Below are 22,423 nucleotides of genomic sequence, written 5' to 3'. Positions count from 1 at the left end.
CGTGGAACGGGCAGGGCTCGAAAAACAGCATCATTTCACAGCTCGTTTGTCAATCTAACAGTCAAGTTACCGAGTTAGGGTAAAAAGGATAGGACACATGAAGTTGTGTATTTTTAAAATCTACCGGCCGTTTTGCGAATCCCATACCTAACCTACAGTGGGTACTAAGGGTGTCACAATCTCGATTTTAAATCGAAATCGATCGAAATTACATCTCAATCTCGAACTTCGAACTGAAAAGTAGAATCGACGATGCAGCCACACCCCCAACGTGACGTCCAGCATGTATGCCCAAAACGCAAAACCACACACGTGCAGCATCAACACTCCTCTAATTTTAGGCTGCAGCCAGTTAAAAAATGCACATCAACCTCTTGTTACTCTGAAATCACGGGTGTGGAAGCTTTTTTGCGTTCATTCACGTCAGTTAGCCTAACACCAATTTAGCCTTCTCAACTTAGGAAGTAAAAAAACTATTTAGTTAGCCTACAGTTCAAAATGACTTTAAGGCTTAAAATGCACATTGATAAGTACTTATTCCATTAACACTAATCTTCAGAGTGTGCACAAACATTCAAAGTATCATTCTGTGTTGCTTCATATCACTATGTTCACATGTCTATGTTTGACGTTTTTTTTTTGTTTACAACCCCACGGATGGAACGGTTTCAAAATAAAAATTGCTTTCAAAATAAAAGCCCCCTGAAACAGAATAGGAAGAGGGCAAAAAATAAAAATGAATATAATAATAATAATAATGACACAAGGAATGCATTAAGAAAAAAAGATCGAAAATTGAATCGAATCGTGGCTTTAAAATCGAAAATTAAATCGAATCGAGAATTTGGAATCGTGACATCCCTAGTGGGTACGGGTTGAGAATGCACCTTTTGCTGCGGGACTCCCGAAGAGATCCCGTAGGCTGTCAAGACGATTTTTTTCGAGGCTAAGGCAATGTACCCAAGCAAACACCAGGTGGCAGAAAGTTTCAACCCGCATTTCAGCATTTAATGATGAAGACCGCATATCCGTCTAATCATTAAAATGAAGGTGATGACTGGCGAAATTAATCAAATGACGTTTCAATAAACCATTGTTGAAATGAATGAAAATGGTTTTAGAAAATCGCCTATAGGCCTATCAGAAGGAAATAGCCTTCAATTCAACCTGAAAGACTCGATAGGCAACCTTAGATTAATTCATTAATTCATTACGGTTACAAGACCGCATTTCCGTGAATAGGCTATATTGTTGTCAAGGCGAAGACGAAAGAGATGGACAAGATGGACATTAGGCTACATTTATATGTTAGGAATACTTAGAAATTTTTATAGGCTATTTTAAAACGGAGGCATGCGTTCAGTGTAACCGGCGACGCTGGGTACATGTACCCAGCAGCACTTTTTGTTATCACAGATTTTGTCCCCACCACTTTTGACAACTGAAAATAAAATGTATTTAACAGAAATCTCTTTAATACATGTCTACGCTTGTCACTTTACTTATAACCGTAGGTTACATGCACGGAGAAGATAGATCGCGCATTTTGTAACATTGTAACAATGGATGGTCAGATATGCAATAGGGCAGTGAGGGTGCTAACCATCGACTAGGCCTAGCTCCACAAAATACATTTCTAGCAACTATAGATCTCGGTATGCATGTTCATGTTGATTCAGAGATAGGCATAGACTACCGTATAGGCTACTGTGCGTCAAGCTATACGACAGCATTTTATCATGTGGTGTATTAATGACTAACGTCAGTTTAACATGTCAGAACTTTTGATCGGCGTTTCAAGTGCATGCCGCGAATTTCAAATAAACTCGACTGACTGAATCCCTTATATTTGTTGGCAACTGTTAAAATATTCAAAGCCATTCACTGGTAAGGCATGGTAAGCTCTATTTCGTAGAGGGCCTAGGTATTAACTTTGAAAAATGTCTCTGCCCCCCTGCGAAAGTAGGCATACAGCCTACATTTTCATGAGGATTACTCTGCAAACCAAAGGATAGAAAATAGGCATAGGCGCGAAATAATATTAAGATTCAAGCTGTGGCGCAGCTTGTTGAGGCACCTATGCGGGTTCAAATCCCACGTCGCGAAGAGGTATAAATCGCTCCAGAAATAGATTAAAAAATTGAAAGATTTTCTCAGTTTTGCGATTTTTTTTATGTTTGCGATGTCTGCTGAAAAGAGCTACATTTTTTTCTAAATTTTAAGTTAATATGTGAATTCGTGGTTCAGCATTCACACACACATTTTCACATTTACATTATCAGCCTAGTGTCAGGCTCAAGTGTCTGTCGAGAGAATGGGGGGGAGGGCAGTCGTCCTCAATGCCGCATATAGGTAATGTCTTAAGTGAACTGGTTAGACGAGTGTGGGGGAGGGGGAATGATCGCACAAGACAATTGCTCTTCATGATGCTGTTACAATGGATAGTCTCACAGACGGCTGTCGATTTTTACATGTAGCCTACTACATCACTTGCGAAATCGGACGTGGCACATAGCCTAATTATTAGGCTACTGGATTTAATATAGCAAGTCCATAGACTAAGAAACGAAAAACACAAATATCACACTGTATCGTGTCGTAAACAGTTAATGAGTTCGTGGCCACCTAGCGCGCAACTGCATCGCGCCTCCATTTAAACTAAGGGCAAACCCATTCATTCGTGCCCAAAACTAATGAATGGGTTGGGAGCGTCGCCTGGCTGTGTCGGCAGACTGCAGTAAAGTCGGTCTCGAGGGGTTAAATAGCGCACGTTACTTGAATTTTAAACCAGCTCTTCTCTTACCAGTAGCCTATATCCTATAGCCATACTTTAATAATCAGATGTTATGCTCATTTTTGTAGGCTACACCTCACCGGCAAGCACGCACGCAAATGCTGGTTTTGCACATCTACAATATAGACTATTAATTGTCCAGGCTATATATAATAGGCTTAGGACTGTATTTTGCCTTCGTGCAACTTTAGTTGTGCTCAATCTAAATTATTGTCAGTAAGGATAGGTCATATTACCAAAAGGCGAACCTCGAAAATTATTTAGGATAGAGCCGTGTCCATTACACACTACAGTTATTTAGGCTATTGTTTTATTTTAGTGTTTTTGTCCACCATGGCAAACATAGTTGAAACTTACGTATTTCCAATCGGCTTTCACAATCAGCTACAGCTGTGCCGATGATCACCATGAAAACTTGCAATGTCTATACAGAACTGCTTTCACTTCCCCGAGTCCCCGAACTGATGAGGTCCAGATCTCAGTGGCCTCATAGCTGCCTACAGCCATGCCTAGTAAGCCTAATGATAGCCTAATAGTTATGACATTAATAGCCTATTAATTACCTCATGTCGGAATGGCACGTTGTTTGAAAACAAAGTTAAATACCGCCGAGTGGGGATATGTCGGAATGAACGGCGAATACCAGCTGGGTTGTAAAACAGGCACGTGCAGAGAAGGGGGGCTACAGGGGCCCTTTTCGCCCTTTGATGTCCAAGTGCCCTTTTGACAGGACCCGTTTTTTACTATTTAAAATGCTTCCGCTAGTTCCAACGTGAACATTCACTAAAATGTCTCATTAATAGTTTGTGAAATTAGACATTTACAAAAATAAAAATGTTCTGTGTTAACCCTACAGTGTTTCCCACAGATTAGAAGGCAATGTGTGGTGGTCGCCCCGTGTTGGTCTGAGCGGGGACACACACACACACACACACACACACACACACACACACATTATGTAATTATTAATAATTACTCTATTATAGGCCTACATTCTATATACTGACATGTCTGATATTCATAACAGCAATCTTTATGCAGATTATGGCCTAGGCCTACTATTTATATTATAACTCCACCTCTTAAATTCAGCTGTCTGGTTGAAGCCTCAAAATATTGTAAACAAAGTAGCAGGCTAAGTTTATCATACTCTACTGGTTGGACTGTTCAGTTTCTGTTCTGGTAAGCTAATACTTTTTCTCCTTGGGACAGGCCCCTTTAAGTCTTGGAGTTGAAAAACATTGGTATTGAGATGGTCAGTCAACTTGAATGCAAGAGTTTTAATCAAATGTCTGCAGCATAGCTTACTAATGATGCTAAACGGATCTAACAGTAAGCTAGTCGTCTTCTGTGCGTCATTGCGTTCACGATTGTGAATGTTTTATCTAGATTAAATGTGCATGTCGAGGGTGGGTGTCCATTGAGCGCGCACGAGAGCGGGCCAAGGAGAGTGAGTTTACTTCTACTGTTTGGAAAAGTTGCACGCATAGTCTTCAAAGGTTGCGGAAGAACTTTATGCTTCACCCGAGCAGCGTCATGTGCATCAGTGCGACCACGCTTCCAGGGATGATATCGTTGGTTTTCATGGAGACAGACGCAGTGTGCACGGAAGGGAGGGGCTGTGTGTGTGCGTGTGTTTGTGTGTATGAGAGACAGATGCCCGATTGACAGAGAGGTAGAGCAGGGAAAGGAAATTCAGTTTAACGAATGTTGCGTGTTTTTCAATAGCGTTAAAAAATAAATAAATAAATAAAAAAGAATAACGAAACGCAATATGTGGCGGCCGGTGCTGAATCTGTGGCGCACCGCCACAAATTAGTCTATGTGTGGGAAACACTGCCCTATGAGTCCGACCGACGCAAAGTGCGTCAAAAAACACACCCATTCTTCTCTGTTACATTGCTCAGCGATTATTAGTCACAGCAAGATTAGACCTATATTGCACGAAAGCGCAGAAGTGGGGCTTTCCAACGAGTCTAGACTCTTGTCTGTACGGAGTATGAAAATTAAAGAATTCACAAAGTTAAATCAAAGTATATCATTTACAGTCTATATTGCTCTGCATTCACCCGCGCATACTCTCGCTTGAATTACTCGCAAACCTGGCATCGCACAGACATGACATGCATATCAAATGAGAAAGGAGGAACAGGGCTTTCCATTGATACCAAATGCATCGATCCTTCTGTGTTATAAAAACAGACGAAGTGACAAACAAATAATAATGTCATATAGCTTAGGCTATCGTTTGATTAGCCTACTCGTGAATCCGCGGTCAGAAAAATATGGAACACATGTCAGATGAAAGAGGAGACACAGAGCTATCCACAGATACCAAATACAACATTCTAGGTCATAAAACAGATGAAGTGACAGCAAAATAATAACTTAATTTAGCTCCACTTACCCCGTGTTTTTGTGGGGGGGTTTTTAAAATTATTTTTGGTCATATTTTATGGTCATAATCCAACAATATCATGTGTTTCTCTATGACAAGGCACGTTCATAATCCGGTTTTGAGATCCTAGCAAACTCCTGTATGGTATCCATTTCAAGACTCATATTGCATCCAAATTTGTTTTACAAATAAACACTTTTTTGCCTTTACTTTGTTCATTGCAATGTAGTAAAAAGTTATTATAGAGAATCATCATGTGTGCACGTCATGTGTGCTACCACGCAAACAAGTCAGGTCAGATCAGCTTGTGTCACAAATATGGAGCACAGAAAGTGTCAAAACACCATTTTTTATCACTTAATAAAAATTGCCATGTATTTCTGTAAGGCACACACCACCTATTTCTGTAAATTGCTCAGCTCCGAAGTACGACTACATGCATTCTTAAATTGCCATTTTCAGGGCAGTCAGGCCTACACAAACATGCTTGCTGTGATGAGATACACGTCAAAATGTACGAATTTGTATAGTATGCTTTTTCTATTATCTATGAATCAAAATCAAATCAACGCAATTATTTATACATGATCGTGGCAGATGATTAAAGGTTTATAGGCTAGGGAATGTAAAGCTTAAGTTCCAGTTTTTACACCATTCAAATTGTGTGTATCTTTTCTAGCTTTCATATGCATTATGCTCTATAAAACATTATACCGGTATTATATTCTGCAGTGCAAAGATGCCCACTAAAGACACCTGCCCCTGCCCCTTCAAAGGTCTCTGCACGCCCCTGTTGTAAAACATTCGAAAACTCTGCAACTGCCATCTGAGATGCTGAGCGTCATGTCTCCTTTCTCCGCTTGTCACCAGCGCGGTGTCTTCGGGTTTTAATCGTGTTTTTCCGGCATGAGCCGAACCTGCATGTTATTAGGGCGGACTTATGTTTCCCCCCTGCGGTTGCAGTTTGAATTACAAATGCTGAACCTTCGGGATTCCCGATGTGCGGCAAAGAAAGGAGCATTCTCAACCCGTACCATCTGTATAAGTACAAGTAAGTTAGCCAAACATAGATGAATCTTACCCGTCCAGGTTGATTAGCTAACTTAGCATTATTTGCATAAATGTTAGAAATCATCAGCTAACTATGCTAACCATGCTAATTATGTTAACAATGCCAACATAGCTAATGACTTCTATTATGTCAACAATGCTTAAAACACCAGGCTGCCAAAAAAATACCAAAAAAATAATTTCCCCATTCATTTCAATGGGACCGAAAACCGGCAGAAAACGGGTGTACCGGAAAAACGACAGCCGGCAGCCATCCGACATTAACAAGCAAGCTACACCGGATCGGGCCTGAATTTTCAGCGTTGGGACTGTGTCGATAGCTCAAACGCTCTAGGAGAAGAGGCGTCTTTAAAAAAGTGGGTGAACGGGAATAAATAATAAGTAAACTTAAGAAGAACAATAGTGGGCCTTGCTTTACAGCAAGCCCACTAATAAGTAAACTTAAGAAGAACAATAGTGGGCCTTGCTTTACAGCAAGCCCACTAATTAGCGAAAAAATCGCAAAAAAAACCAAAACGTTAATTTGACATATTTCTATGTCAAACTGACAGTAGATTGACAGCATATGCTAGAATACCCGACCTTTAACAAGTATTAGTATCGCTATTACTAATTGTGCAATAACTTGTGAATAACATTAGGATAACTGACCTTGTGAGAGCTAGTCCATTCTAGTTTGAGCCAGCCCCGGCAAAGCGATCCTAATCGACAGCCAGTGATCCTAATCGACGTCCAGGCTTGCTGCAGGCCTTGATGTTCTGTGCTATATTACAGCTCGTACAGGTAATCTCGTGCATCAAATTCACATACCAGATCTTCAGAATCCCCATTTTCCATATCAGTTTCAATATCAGCATTCAACGAATTAGTATTTAATATTAAATCGTAGTTACTTATCAGCTTTCTCCACAGACTGGGATCCTATAGATGGCGGCTATATGTATGAGTTTCTGCAAGTGAAGTCGCACCGCTAGCGCCCCCTCTTGGAAAAATGAGGAAAGCGTTTGTAGTTTCACCTACTCGACAAAGATATAGGACTTCCTGCTTTCAATGATGTAAAATGACGATTTTTACATCATTGAAAGCAGGAAGTCCAACATTGAAAACCGTATTTCTCCCGTCTCAAGGCAAACTGAGGGAATGATGCACGGCCATTCAAAAACATGACTGGTTTTCTAAAGATACAAAGCTTAATGCTAATCGGTGAAGTGTCCCTTTAAACTAAATTAGCCTATGTAAGCTAGCAGGCTAACGGTATGAAATAGTTTCACTGGCAGCAAATATATCAGACCTTACCTTATTAGTGGGTACAACAATGGTATAACCAGATAGTAAATCATTTATTTTCAATCTAGTTTCTAGAAATCCAAGCTAAATAACGTCACACAAATGACATTTCAACAGATTCAGCAGTCATTTACCGATAACGGCAGCCATGTTTGTTTTGTTCTCACAGCTGATTCAGACGTGGCTGCAAAGGATTATGGGTAGAAGGCAGCTTGAAGTGTACATCGATGCTGCATTCAAAATTGACTGTTATTCGGGAAATCTAAGATATCTTGGAAGGCAGCAAAAATCGTTTTTTCGGTTTCGAACGGCACTTGTTGCCTTGCTCTCTAGTTAAGATATCTTAGAAGGCAGCAGTTTTTCCCGTTTCGAACAGGGCCTGTATGTGACATTTGTACAGATCAAAATGACAAGCCTAACAGCTGTTTTGAGTTAAGGCTATATGGTTATATTGTTAAGCTTATTGAATTACTTCTGGTTAGAGAAGACAACCCATTTTGTGGAATGATGCATCATCGTATAAATTTGCAACAATGTGACTCAACAATCTCTGGTAGCCTTTAAATGTGACCTCACACTGTCTGCCACTCATTGTCTGTAGCTTATTGAAATGACATAAGCTTAAAGCGTTCATGTAAGGCTATATGTTAGCCTATTTACTAAATTATTGATATATAAGACAAACAATTTTGTGGAAAGATGCATCATGGTATGAGATTTGCAACGATATGACTCAAAAACTGTCTTGGTTTGTCAGGCTGTGTAGCACTCTGAAACGTTCTTAAATTCGGGACCATTAGCCTGTCGCTCATTTCAATTTGGGACCTAGCTGTCAGAATTATCATTTATTTATTCAAAGTCTCAAGTCCAAAGTATCCTGGGCTATTTGAGTCTTTATTGTTGAGATCAGACATATCCTGCATATATCTTTTTGACCAATATATAACTATGTTTTTGCATTCCATATTCAAACATCAAACTTGGCACTGCACTTACTTGTGCCCATAGCAAAATACTCATTTGAAAACGGTTTGAGAGATATGCAAATAACATACACAAACAGATGTCTGTGCCATTTATAGTTATTATTATTATTATTATTATTATTATTATTATAAACTTTTCTGCCATTAAATTAACTTTATTTTAATAACACTGACACTATAGAATGTTTGTGTAGAATTCTAGAAGGAACCAGGAAATGTATTTTCTTTCTGGGGAACGGCATTGTCACTCCTAAAGAGGTTAAAACGATTCTATACAGATTTATGGTAGTCACACCTATAGAACTCCCAATAATAAATGATCATTTAGTTCTAGTCTGGTTAGCTATGACCTCATGTTGACCTGTCCCGTTTTAATTACTTTCTCCTCATTTCAATTTTGTGACGGTACTACGGTAGCAAAAAAAAAAGCCTCTCAAAAAAGAGGGATTTACAACTCCTCAATTTTCCATAAACCATTCACTGCTGTATTGCTGCCATGGTATTTCCATGTATATGCAGTATTCAAGATTTTACCATTTCATACCTAAATTAATTGTTTGTTCCTTCTGATCTCTGATTGCAGAACAGATGGAGGAAGTGCATACAGAATCACCGACTGAAGTAACCTGCCCATTATGTGGGGTAAGGTTTGATACGAAGAAGGGACTATCCAATCATGTGCGAGGCCATCTTAAGAGACTGGGAAAAGCATACTCCACAGCCACCTTTCGATCTCCACTTGACATTTTAAAGCAGTTGATGAGCAATAGAAAAGAGTTTCAGAAAACTGTCCAGGCTTTCCATAAGCGGCAAATTACTTCTAAGAATTACAGTAGGAAAGATCCATTTTTCTTATCCATTGAATCATTAAGAGAAAATGATCAGAATTGTTGTGAAGTGCTAGTTGAAGGAGTTAAAAATAAACAGTTTGAGGTTACAGATTCAGGAAAATGTTCCCCCTCAAGTGATTTGATAGGAATGCTAAAAAAGCGAAAGTCACACCAAGTGAAGAATCTCAATCACACAGCAAGGAAAGCTCTCAATTTACCACTGCAACAGACTGACTCCCTCTCAGGTGAGTATTTTATTATTATTTATTTTTAAATCTTGCCCTACCACCCTCATGACTTTGTACATACACTGCACACAGTGCACATTTTTTTGTATTATTTTTTGCTATAAATTGATATCATTGTTTTGCTTATGTTATCTATTATTCTAAGTCACTTTGGATAAAAATGTCAAATACTATAACCATGATAGGCAGATATATGTTTTGGTTGTGAAGTATGAATCACACATCTGCCCTCTATTAGTGCAATTAGGAGTGTGCATTAGGGGTTATCATTTCAATATGCTTTCTTCACAGGAAAGAATTATTTCAATGGGAAGGTGTGTGAACATTGTAATGCAGCATTTGATAGTGGTGTAAGTCTGTCCAATCACCTTCGGGCATATGAAAGACGAAAGAGAACTGCCCTGCGCTATGGCAAAAGTAAGTTATTTTTTGGAAAAGGATAAAAAAGTTAGACTGAGTTATTGCACAGAAATAAAAAGTATGACATCCCCACCTCTAGCCTAGCTTAGCATAATTCTTTGAAGTGGGTGAAACCAATTGACTTTTCTCCAGGAGCATTCTAGTCAAGCCCCCCTGTATTGGGGGAGAGTTCTGCTGGCAAGTCCGACATTCTGTCCGACATCAGCTGTCTTTTAATCATAGATGATAAAAGTAACGAAATGAATGTTAAGCGATATACCAGTTGACTTTCGCTTATTGTATCTTCAATCAAGCAAGGTAGGTAAGGTAGGTTATCATTTTGTAAGGTAAATTATAAATCATTTCAGTGGTTCATCAACATGTAACAGAGTGAACGGCACTCTGCATTCGCTTTACGTCCCTCATATCGACTATAACCGATTAAATTGTCTTTCTATCAACAACTTTTAAGCTATCCATATTCATATTTTAAACTGTCTACCTTCACACTCTCAACTTTCATTAAACTATGCAACCACCATGTCTACCCTAGCAACACCTTAGTAGCCATATCTACATTATTTGTTTTAACTATACATTTTTGCATTTTCATGCACTGGTAATTCCTTGGAAATGCATTTCTAGTTCCAGTCTCCAATTCCATAATCACATGTGATTGTATGCCTTTTATACATTATGCCTTATAGCATACGACTGCAAACAAAGGAAGCAGAGGTCTGGGTCCAAGAAAAAAATCTTTCCTCTACCCTACGCTACTGAGAAAATGTATCGACTCACATGCAGGTATGACATGTCTCACATATTGTTGTTTTCCTTGTATATGGAAGCTTATATGTTCCAAAATACAAATGAGAATGCATTCTGCAATATGCAATTCTAAAAGACATTACGTTATGCAATTGCTAATTCATTATGCAATTCAATATTGCAATTTGCAATACTTTCTTTCAAAAAGTATTTTAATATGCAAAGTGACAATGCAATCATCAAATCAATTTGATTTATTTTGGTTAAAAATTTGAACAAACATGGATTGAATTGCATTCCATTTTGCCATGGTGCTTTAGTCTCAAAATTCAAATGGAAATTAATTTTGCATTTCAATATTCAGTTTCATAATTTAATTGTCAATTATTATATTGTTGAATTATTTGAATTTGTTTTGTTTTGTTTTGTTTTTTTTGAAAATGTTTTTGTAAAATTATTGAAAACATTTTGGATATTTTTTTGGCAACATGTTTGCCCGATTTGATGCATCTTTATGGCAATGGAAAAAGAAATAGCGCCCCCATGATTGCATTGCACTTTGTCACGCTCTTTATGTCTTAAAATTCAAATGGCAAATGTGATTCCAAAACTCATTGCAATCTGTCGGTTTCCCGTCACCCATGGCGGGAACTAGCAGTCCGTGTTTATCTCGCATTGGCCAGTCTTCTCTTTGAGGCGGGTCTTGGGCAGGGCAGGTGACGGTCTTCAGGTAGAGAAGAGAACGCAGAGAGAAATTAGCGTAGGCCAAGTAGGCTACTGTTTGAGGACAAAACAGTTAACCAGCTACCGAGGGAGGCCGCTATTTTTTCTAGAAGAGCAGCAGGCACGGGTGTGTGTGTGTCTGTGTGTGTGTGTGTAAATGTGTGCTGAGACCTTGATCCGTAACACCCCTCCAGGAGCGTGCTGCAGGTAGAGTTGTGTGATGCTTGAAAAACAGCATGGAGGTAGCCAGGGGAGCTGAGGGAGCTGGCAGCATTAGAGAGAGGGGGCTTCTCTGAGCTGGAGGACTGCTCCAGATTAATGACAGGGCTAACACATAATTTCATTCACACTCACAGGCACTCCTGGTCTAACCGCCACCCGCCCTGCCCAAGACCCGCCTTAACACTAGAAGCACCAAGCGCCGGTCATTTGACCGCTGACGCATATTACTAGAAGCGCCGTGTAGGTTTGACCTAGATATACCTAGAACTGCCGGGCTGTTTTGACCGCAGTGATTACAAAAGAAAAAAATCTTTTCACTCGATTAAGTTCCAGAACCCTACGTTCACGACTTTTCCTAAATACGCGTGTTTTATCACCCAGAATTTTTACTTGATCAAAAGCACACCAGTACAAGCTAGTTTAGAGCTATTTTGCGCTCACTTTTGTGACAACACTATGTTGTCTCACTTTCGGCCATGTTTGTCCAGGCTGCTATTCTCTTTTCTCACAGCAGATGTCGCAAGGGTTTCCTGTCAGTCGGGCATGAGAATAATATTTTACCATAAAACATATAGTTTATATATGTGCAATATGTATGTGATTTATTTTAATAACTATTTTTCATTTACATGGCATATGGAGGCGATTTACAGTGGTAAAATGCAAGTTGCGACGTTGTTCTATTAGGCAGGCCTACGTGTGTAAAAAATATTTTCAGCTGAAATTTATGTACGTAGGGCGCTTATGCCTACGTACATTCATAGTTGTATATCTTATCTTCTATTTGTAGGCTATCTTTTAAAGCTCAGACCAATGTATAAGCATTTTCTTACATATTTGCTGGACTGACTGAGTTGCGTCGCTTCAAATAGGCTAGTCTACCTATTTCCAATTGCGTAAAGTACGAAACGTTAAGTGGAGCATAGTTAACTCCCTCGACTAATACGCAGGAGATCCGGGTTCACAACTCGGCACGAGCGAAATGATGTAGATTATATTGACTGAATTCACTGACCGTTGGTTTTTAATAACAAACTATCTGAAATAAACGGTTGAATCACAATACTGTTTACCATTAACAAAAAATAATTTCGCCAGCCAATAATTTTCTGAGCCAAATTGAGCCGCCATCTGACAAACTTTGGCTGAGCCAGTTAGACTTTTTTGCATCTAAAAATAATTATATCATAGAGACACACGCGAAAAATAAACGATAGCCTAGAAACTAGGCCTACATGAGATTTTCCGACTGGATACACCACATCAGTATTGTGCTCGTTGCTACGATACACAGGACTCACAGTGAGTTGACGACCAATTAAAATGACATGGGGAAAAGAAGCAAACAAGGTAGCCTAATCTTTATCTCGCCTTACATACTTTCCTAATTCCTACGTAGGGCTACTCAGACTTTAGTTAAATCTTCAGGGCCCGGTTGCACAAACACCAGAACCAAAGATTGATGATTTGAACCAAATTTTCTGGAACAGACTGATTTACAGCATTGAACGCGTGTTAGAAGAAAAAGGTTTTCTTCAGCGTGTTGGTTTAGGGAGTGAGACGGACACAAGGATTTGTGTTAAGAAAGACGGTTTACTGGTAGTAAGACAGAGTACAGCAATCGCAATGGGCTGCTGGGGAAGGCGTTCCTCCAGCTCACAGTCACAGAGAAGGTTTTATCCTTCTCTGTTATCAGTTGCTGGCCAATGGGGCCAGTCCATACATCATTGTTGCCACCTGGGTTGGTACTCAGAGTGGTACGGAGTTAGACATTCTGTCATGACATAATGTTAACTAAATCATATTATTCTAACACGCGATAGGCTATTACTGCGACTTCCACCGTTTCCTTTCCAGAGATTGCTGCGCTGTTCACAACACATGCAGTCTACATTGAAGTGAAATGTGCAGAACGTTGTCCAAAACAATACAATGACATTGTGTGTTGAGATCTAGTACAATATAGACATCTGTAGACATGAAGTGGCAACTAAAGCCATTATCAGTCATGAAAACTTTGGCGGCTGCAGCAGCATTTCGGTTTTGGCTGAGCCAGCTAACCAGCCAACAACTTCATCAGCCAGCCGTTATTCTCAAAGCAAATGGCTTCGGGGTCTATACATACAGATGGTACGGGTTGAGAATGCTCCTTTTTTTCCCGCACATCGGGAATCCCGAAGCATCGGGACTTTGTAATTAAAACTGCAACCGCAAGGGGGCAACATAGACCGCCCTAATAATATGAAGGTTCGGCTCATGGAAAAACCCGAGGACACCGCGCTGGTGACAAGCGGAGAAAAGAGACATGACGCTCGGCATGTTAGATTGCAGTTGCAGAGTTTCCGAATGTTTTACAGCCTACCTCACAGCTCTCTCACTCGACGTAGCCTATAACTCAGTCAGTCCAGCAGAGATGCCAGAGCAACGTTTTGGTCAATGGAGAGGGAGAGAAATGCTCCGCATATCCGTCTCATTTAATCATTAAAATGAAAGTGATGAAAATTAATCAAACGACGTTTCAATAAACCATTGTTGAAATGAATGAAAATGGTTTTAGAAAATCACCTATAGGCCTATCAGAAGGAAATAGCCTTCAATTCAACCTGAAATACTCGAAAGGCAACCTTAGATTAATTCATGAATTAATTAGGCCTACGGTTACAAGAACGCATTTCCGTGAATAGGCTATTATTGTCAATGTCAAGGCGAAGACGAAAGAGATGGACAAGATGGACATTTTGGCTACATTTACATGCTAGGAATACTTAGAAATTTGTATAGGCTATTTTAAAACGGAGGCATGTTCATTTTAACCGGCGACGCTGGGTAGCCAACATGTACACAGCACTTGTTATCACAGATTTTGTCCCCACCACTTTTGACGACTGAAAATAAAATGAATTTAACAGAAATCTCTTTAATACATGCCTATGCTTGTCACTTTACTTATAACCGTAGGCTACATGCATGGAGAAGATTGCGCATTTTGTAACATTGTAACAATGGATGGTCAGATATGGGATAGGGCAGTGAGGGTGATTCATTGTAACCATCGACTAGCAGGCCTAGCTCCGCAAAATAAGTTTCTAGCAACGTATGTATCATATGCATGTTCATGTTGATTCAGAGATAGGCATAGACTACCATAGGCTGCTGGGCGTCAAGCTATATGACAGCATTTTATCATGTGGTGAATTAATAACTAACGTCAGTTTAACATGTCAGAACTTTTGATCGGCGTTTCAAGTGGATGGGGCGAATAAAGTGTGTAGGGTAGAGCGATATGTAGCAAAATAAAGTGTTTGGAACATTTCATATAGATTTTTGCAAATTATGTTTCTTCACTTCCTCAGACCCTATAGTTTGCAAAACTACCCGTTTCCGATTTTTTCCCGGGCTGCACAGGCTCGAAATCCAAGATGGCGGATATATCACCAAACATGGCAAATAATCGCCTTTTGAAACATTTCAAATGGACATATGGTATATATTAGGTATAATCATTATATATATATATACATTTTCTAAATAATTGAATTACTAAATATGACAATTAGTAACATGAGTCTCATGATAATCAACCAATAATGGGTGTAACCACCATTATGTTATTATGGTACTTTTATTTGCATACCCGTTGACTGATTATGTTTCCTTCACATAACCTAACTAGAAAAGCACTTCCGCAGACTTCCACCTGTATCGCTCTACCTAGGTTGTCATACATTTGAACCTAAACTATTCAGATCGCCACCACGTGGTCATACCCATGGGCGTCAGTTTGGTTTGAAATGTGCTGGGGACAAAAACGCATTCGGAAGTGCATTTTCAGAAGTGCTGGGTACAATGACGCATTCATTTTCTTCATCTTTTGCTCAGGTCATGTTTTGAAAGACGCTGTCTCTAATTACTTATGTAAATGAATAAAAATGTTGACAATGTGACATGACGTGACATCGACTCCGAGGCAGGCACGTACAGTAGCCTAGGTGTTCAAAAGATTCGGGGCTATAGCCAAAGATCCTTAATTACTGAGCTCCGCTTTAACCCTCTCTGCTATAGCCCGGCTGACCCTGCCATTTTCTGGGGGTCCGGGGGTTTTTCCCCCGGGAAAATTTTAAGATTGGGCTGTGAAAGATGCGATTTCAACATAGTTTGAGAAGGAAAGTAAGGCCAATCGTTGAGGTCCTCGTCGTCATATTTTAAAAACAAGCTAATTTCCCCACTAGACCGAAGTCTACGTGTCAACTTGTCCCCTGCCGTGGATGCATGCACCAGTAGTTGCTTGTAGAAGAGCATATCTATTCATTTTTTGAAGTTCCCTATATGTCATTTATTGACTTCAATAGGCTACACGTATTTCCAGTTTACAAACAATACTAGAGGACGCCGGGTGGCCGCTCACATCGTTCTAAAGTTGCAACAAATGATTCGGACTCTAACGCCAGGTCAGCGCTAGTAACAATGTTGCAGTTGTGGCTGCTAGAGCCATATAGATACGGCTCTGGTGGCTGCTATGTGTGTTATGAACTTCAGGCTACTTTTTAGTTTTTAGCCAAATTGAGCTCGAGGTTTTTTTTTTAAAAAAGTGGTGGGGACAAAATGACTTATGACAAAATCTGATGAGGACGCGTCCTCACCGTCCCCAGCGCAATCGACGCCTATGGTCATACCATGCCATTACACCACAAAACAAAAAACATAAACGCCTCCAGAATCCCGACGGTGATACGGATCACTCCCAAAATTGAATAGTTTCTTCTGTGGGTCATTTCTGACCACCTCTGAACATTTTATCATTTGAATTAATATACTAGCACAGCCCTTGTTACTCGGAAACAATAAACAAAATGAAACGTGAGCTTTTTCAGGAAGAACTCAGTTCTGTAATCTTAACGATCTGATGGCAGGGGACCACCAGGAAAATGAACCAGCACTTGTGTGGTCAGACATGGACTTTTATAAAAGAGTTCAAAAGGTCATTAAAGTAGACTACATCACATGCCTACTACTACACTATATGTAAGAGACATGGGATGTGTCTTTACTGGATAGGAGTTAGTATAGGAATAGCCTCCCCTGAGCTATAATAAGAAAATATATATTAATAATCACCCTGTTTGATCAGTTGCTGCACTACAGTATATTGCCAAAAGTATTGGGTCACATGCCTTGACTTGCATATTAAATCCCATTCTTAATCCATAGGGTTTAATTTAATGTTGGTCCACCCTTTGCAGCTGTAACAGCTTCAATTCTTCTAGGAAGGCTTTCCATAAGGTTTAGGAGTCTGGTTATGGGAATATTTTACCATTCTTCCAGAAGCGCATTTGGGAGTCAGCCTCCGCTCTAATTAATCCCCATGTTCCTTTAGTTTCAATGAAAGGAGCTCTGAATGCTTCAGCATTGACCAAGAGATTTTGGACAATTCCATGCTCCCAACTTTGTGGGAACCATTTGGGGATGACCCCTTCCTGTTCCAACATGACTGTGCACCAATGCACAAACCGAGGTCAATAAACACATGGATGATAGAGTTTGGTGTGGATGAACTTGACCTCCTAACCTCAACCTAATAGAACACCTTTGGGATGAATTAGAGCAGAGACCAGTCTCGTCGTTCAACATCAGTGTGTGACCTCACAAATACGCTTCTGGAAGAATGGTCAAAAATTCACACACTCTTAAACATTGTGTGAAAGCCTTCCCAGAAGAATTGAAGTATCAGTTAGATATTTGAAAAAAGTGGACCAACATCATATTAAACCCTGTGGATTAAGAATGGGATGTCGCTTAAGTTCATATGCGAGTCAAGACAAGTGACCTGATACTTTTGGCAATATAGTGTTTCTGGAGGTTCTGGTTTCATCTGGAGGGAGATTATCATTTTTTTCATGCTCTTCCATTTCACTGCATGTGCCTCAGCCATGGTGCTACTTTTGTGGTCACCATAGATGATCTGTCTCGTGAACTTGTTACACCTCCTGTATCACCTCATCCTCAAAGTCAAGGCTATCTCCACACTGTGAGCGCTATTGCACAGGGTTCTTTGCCATCTGGTCATACACTGAATTCTTATCCTTGCCACAGAATCCAGTTAGGATCACATCCGATCATACAGTGCAGCTGCACAATGCAGTCTACCATCTTGTCAGTTATCAGATCACTGCAGGCTACCATATTCTACTTTCTCTTGATGTAGAGCATACCAGAAAGTTGCTTTGAGATTAACGCTGGTTCGACATAGGCATCATTACCAGCAGAATCAAGGACAACAGGTCCATGATAGCCTGATTCTCGCAGCATTGCGTAAGTGGAGAAGATGATAGTGTTGAGATGATAGTGTTTGCCTCAGACTGGTGAAAGCAGAAGTTCTGCATTGGTTGCTGGGTTGACAAGTTAGTACAGTGGGGGCCACCAGAGTAAACAATCTCTGCATCAACAGTTTGTGCAATGTCAGTCAGGTAGCCTCATATCAATTTTTGTAGATGGGTCATTCCATGCCAAACGTACAAATGTCCCCACTCGACCGTCACAGATTTGGCTGAAAAAAATCAAGGTTGTTCACACACTTCTTAATAGGTGTAGGCCCAAATATTAGCTTTCTACTCCCAACAGTTTTGTCACAAAACATGTTTTAGCAACTACTCCCCCCCTTCATTTTTAAGCAGCGTTTTCTGAAGAGCCATTTTCAAATTGCTAATACTATAAAAGTGTTTAAGCTAGCTCATTCAAACTTTCCAGGCTTAAAATACACTACCATGACTAGAATGAGTCTGAAACTGCTCCATTCAGGGGCGTGATTCAACCGATACAGTGCGGGGGGGATAGCTCTGCACTCATTGGATAGACCAAACCAAACAGAACAAGTTATTGGCTGTCAGTATCTGCGAAATCTAAGACAGAAATATGTAGCAGGGTAGGCTATGGAAAACATCCTCCTTCGTTTTTAAAAATAATTCCTTCAAACTGTATGCAATGAACAGCTGGGGAAGTGTGTCGTTAACCCAACGAGCAAACAGACATTTTTAAACAAACGGGAACAACATCACCCAAACATGCTGTTTTAACTGGGTGAAAGTGAAACTGAAGTTTTCCCACATATCCTCGTTGGTCTAAGTGTTCAGAAATAGTTGTGCGAATCCGTGATAAAACCTCCGTTTCAATAGCTAAGATAAACGAAAGGCCAAACTGCATGAACAAATTATGCATTCATAGCCATAGCGTTTCTGTTGCAATCAAAATCAACCTAAGCGAACATGGTCTCACACCCAACTCGTTGAACGAGGACGCATGCAGCCGTGAACGTCACTGCTGTTCATATGTCAATCATCACGTAAAGCCCGCCCTGTGAAATGTGATTGGTCCGAGCAGAAGTGTATCTCGAATAGTAGCAGCTGAACGGAGCAGTGCCAGACCGAAGTTCCCTGCAGAAAAAGAATGGAGGCGGGGCTAAACTTCGGTCTGGCATCCAGGCTAGTTTGGATTGCCCTCGCGTTCAGACCCTTGTGTGGAGCTCAGCGAAACGCCTCTGGTGTGGAGCATGGCGGAACTACAAGGGTCTGGCGAGAGTCAGGCTAACTGTAACACACTATCCATTGCAAACATAGCCTATTTGAAACCGATCATTCCCCCTACCCCATACACTCGTCTAGGCTACTTAGGCTACAGACATCACTGCGTCATTGAGGACAATTAACTGCCTCCCCACCCCACCCCCTCTCTCTGTCCCCTGCATAGGCTGTAGGCTGGCTGTTTAGGCAACTCGTGGAAGAATGTGCAATCATGTTTCATCGCATATGCGCGTTTCAGAATGTTCGAATTCGCCAGCGTGTGTGTAGTTGTGTGAATAGAAAAGAACAGAATAGAATATACTTTATTGATGCCTTGCTCAAAAGAACTTCAGCCATGAACAAGTCGGGGATCAAACCAGCAACCCTTGGGTTTTGAAGCCGAAGCTCTAACCAGTCGGCTACAGCTCTGCTCTATTAGTATGTTAAAATGTGTGTCTCACTGCTGAATCTCGAATTCACATAGAAGTTAACTTAAATTGTAGAAACAATAGGCCTATAGCTTTTTTTCAGCAGACATCGCAAATATAGCCTACACATTCGCAAAACGGAGAACATCTTTCACTCATCATTTTTAATTAGGCTACTTCTCGCGTCTATGCCTGCTCAGCATAGCTCTCTCTATCTCCCTCCCTCCGAGGTAGCTAGACCCTATAAGATGCTTCTCCCTAAATGAATGAAAATTGTTTTAGAAAGTAGCCACGGTAGCCTGTAAAATGCTGCATGAAATCCTGGCTACTGTGTAATTGAAACCAGATAGTTAGGCTCTTTGATCCAGGTCCGATCATTTTCGGCGGCGCAAACATATAGGCTACCTATTAAATGAATAGAGGTGAATTTGGGGAGTGAATTAGAACTATTCACCCATTCATTTTAGAGTTTAGATTATCTGCCCAAACCCGAACTGCGGGCCGGTGTTAACGGATCTTGAGATCCAACAACACCGGTGTTGGGTCGACATTTTTCATCCTTCCCCTCCCGTCGGGTCAGGCTCCTAATCACAGAATGCATGCCTCCGTTTTAAAATAGCCTATAAATAACATTTCTAAGTAGCATACAAAATGTAAAAACGAAATATAAAAAATGAAATACTATGAAAAAGTTGAAAGTCAAGTTTGCTTAAGGTTGGTTCAACAACTCTTCCAGAGTTTTTACCTCAAACAACACAAATCAACACAAATAAATGAACAGATAACTCAAACGTGCTGTATGTCATAATAGTTGGCAGGCCAACACCAGGATATGTGCTTAAAAAACACTTCTGATGTAGCCTGGAAAACCAGCGCCAACTGCTGGACGGCAAAATGTTTTGCCTGCATTTGGGTCTGGCCTCGGACCATTGAACATTTTGAAAACACTGCCCTGAATCTGGCAGATGGCAACTAAACCAATCACAACGCAGAGATGTGTTTTGAATCAACGCGGGCGAGGCAGAGGGCTCTGGGGCGGGGTTTTGAGGGAGCGTTGGCCTATAGGCACAGACACGGTTTGAAAGACAATGGGTTGTGCTCATCAACAATGTTCCGTTGTATCCATTCATCGAGGCCAGACTAAATTAGACATCCAATCCATTTAGGCTGGTTTATCAGGCTACTTCTGATGGCATTTTTTGTTAAAATTTGGCAACCATGCTAGAAGTTATTAGAGGGCTCTGAGGTTCCAGAATCCAGTGGTTGCCAAAACCATATTCATAATTAAAGGTCAAATGTGAAGGTCAAAAGGTCAAAAACAAGAGATTTTATGGTTTGTCTCTTTGGGGGGGGGGGCTCTATTTTCATGCCATTCTTTGATAATAGTTGGCAACCATGCTAGAAGTTATTAGTAGGGTCTGAGGTTCCAGAATCCAGCAGTTGCCAAAATCATATTAATAATTTAAGGTAGGGTTGGGACTTTAGATGAATTTTCATGTTCGACTAATCATAACGTTATTGAACAATGAATCGATTATTTGCTAAATCATGACGTCACATGGCATTCAGAGCCGTGTAAACATTTGCCCCCACCCATCACTCCCACATGTCCAACACGCACACAATTGATATTAACGATGATATTAAAACAAACAAAAAAACCTTTATCAAGAAATAAGTTGTTTACAACAAGTTGTAAACTTTATTTTACAGGGCATTATGCCATCCGACGTAGGTTCTATTTGAACATGTAGGCTAGCGATTGCAATGCTCACTGGTCATCTCCGGTGCTGGTTTCGTTTATGGTCGGATGAACATTTTGTTACCTTGCCAGTCGGCCCGTTATCTTATCACTTTTAACTTCACTTGCCGGCAGCTTTCGAGGTAATCGTTCAAACACGGGTTATCCTAGTGGTATATTGGTGATGAAACAATTAAGAGGCTTGATGTCTCGGGATACCAGTTTAATAGGCTTCTTTTTGTTTAACGTGGAGATGCTTCACAAAATAGTTCTCCCGCATTCACATAACACACACTTCTCTAACTCTCGCACTTCCTGCTTACGTTTTACTAGGTACCCCGTTCCCATGAGCCCCTAAATAAAGAAGAGGTCCAGCACTTTTCCTCGCTCGCTTCATCTCTGCTTGTTTTTGTCATGCGCGCAAAATACCGGAAAATGTTGCTGTTCTCATATTGCGTGAGACTAAAACGATTATTCATTAGGCATTTATTTTATTCGAATAAATTCTTAACAAACATTATTCGATATTCGATTATTCATTAACAACCCTAATTTAACCCTATGAGCCCGACGGACGCAAAGTGCGTCAAAAAACGCACACATTTTCTTAGTTACATTGCTCCGCTATTATTAGTCACAGCGAGATGAGACTTATATTGCAGGAAAGAGCAGAACCGGGGCTTTCCAACGATACTAGACACTTGTCTTTACGATCAAGTATGAAAATAAAATAAAATCATGAAGTTAAATCAAAGTATATCATATTTACAGTCTATATTGCTCTGCGTTCACCGGCGCATCCAGAACTCTCGCTTGAATTACTCGTGGACCACGCATCGCACAGACACGACACGCATATCAAATGAAAGAGGAGAAGCAGAGCTTTGCATTGATACCAAATACATCGATCATTTCGTATTATAAAATCAGACGAAGTTACAAACAAATAATAATGTCATATAACTTTGGCTACCT

General features: G+C 40.3%; 1 protein-coding gene across 2 annotated transcripts in view; it reads left to right on the top strand.

The window, feature by feature from the left end:
* The window catches only part of LOC134060389 (uncharacterized), a 43,851-nt gene that overhangs the window by 5,721 nt on the left and 15,707 nt on the right, over positions 1 to 22,423 (top strand). For both annotated transcript variants that reach the window (XM_062517094.1, XM_062517085.1), the window contains 3 exons: positions 9,120 to 9,611; positions 9,906 to 10,031; positions 10,721 to 10,817. In XM_062517094.1, coding sequence (XP_062373078.1) covers positions 9,120 to 9,611; positions 9,906 to 10,031; positions 10,721 to 10,817 — 715 coding nt within the window. The remainder of the gene's footprint in view (positions 1 to 9,119; positions 9,612 to 9,905; positions 10,032 to 10,720; positions 10,818 to 22,423) is intronic.

This window comes from Sardina pilchardus, chromosome 2, assembly GCF_963854185.1.
Source record: "Sardina pilchardus chromosome 2, fSarPil1.1, whole genome shotgun sequence".
Taxonomy (NCBI): Eukaryota; Metazoa; Chordata; class Actinopteri; order Clupeiformes; family Clupeidae; genus Sardina; species Sardina pilchardus.
The sequence above is the reverse complement of the archived record's forward strand: the minus strand, read 5'-3'. Positions and strand labels throughout refer to the sequence as shown.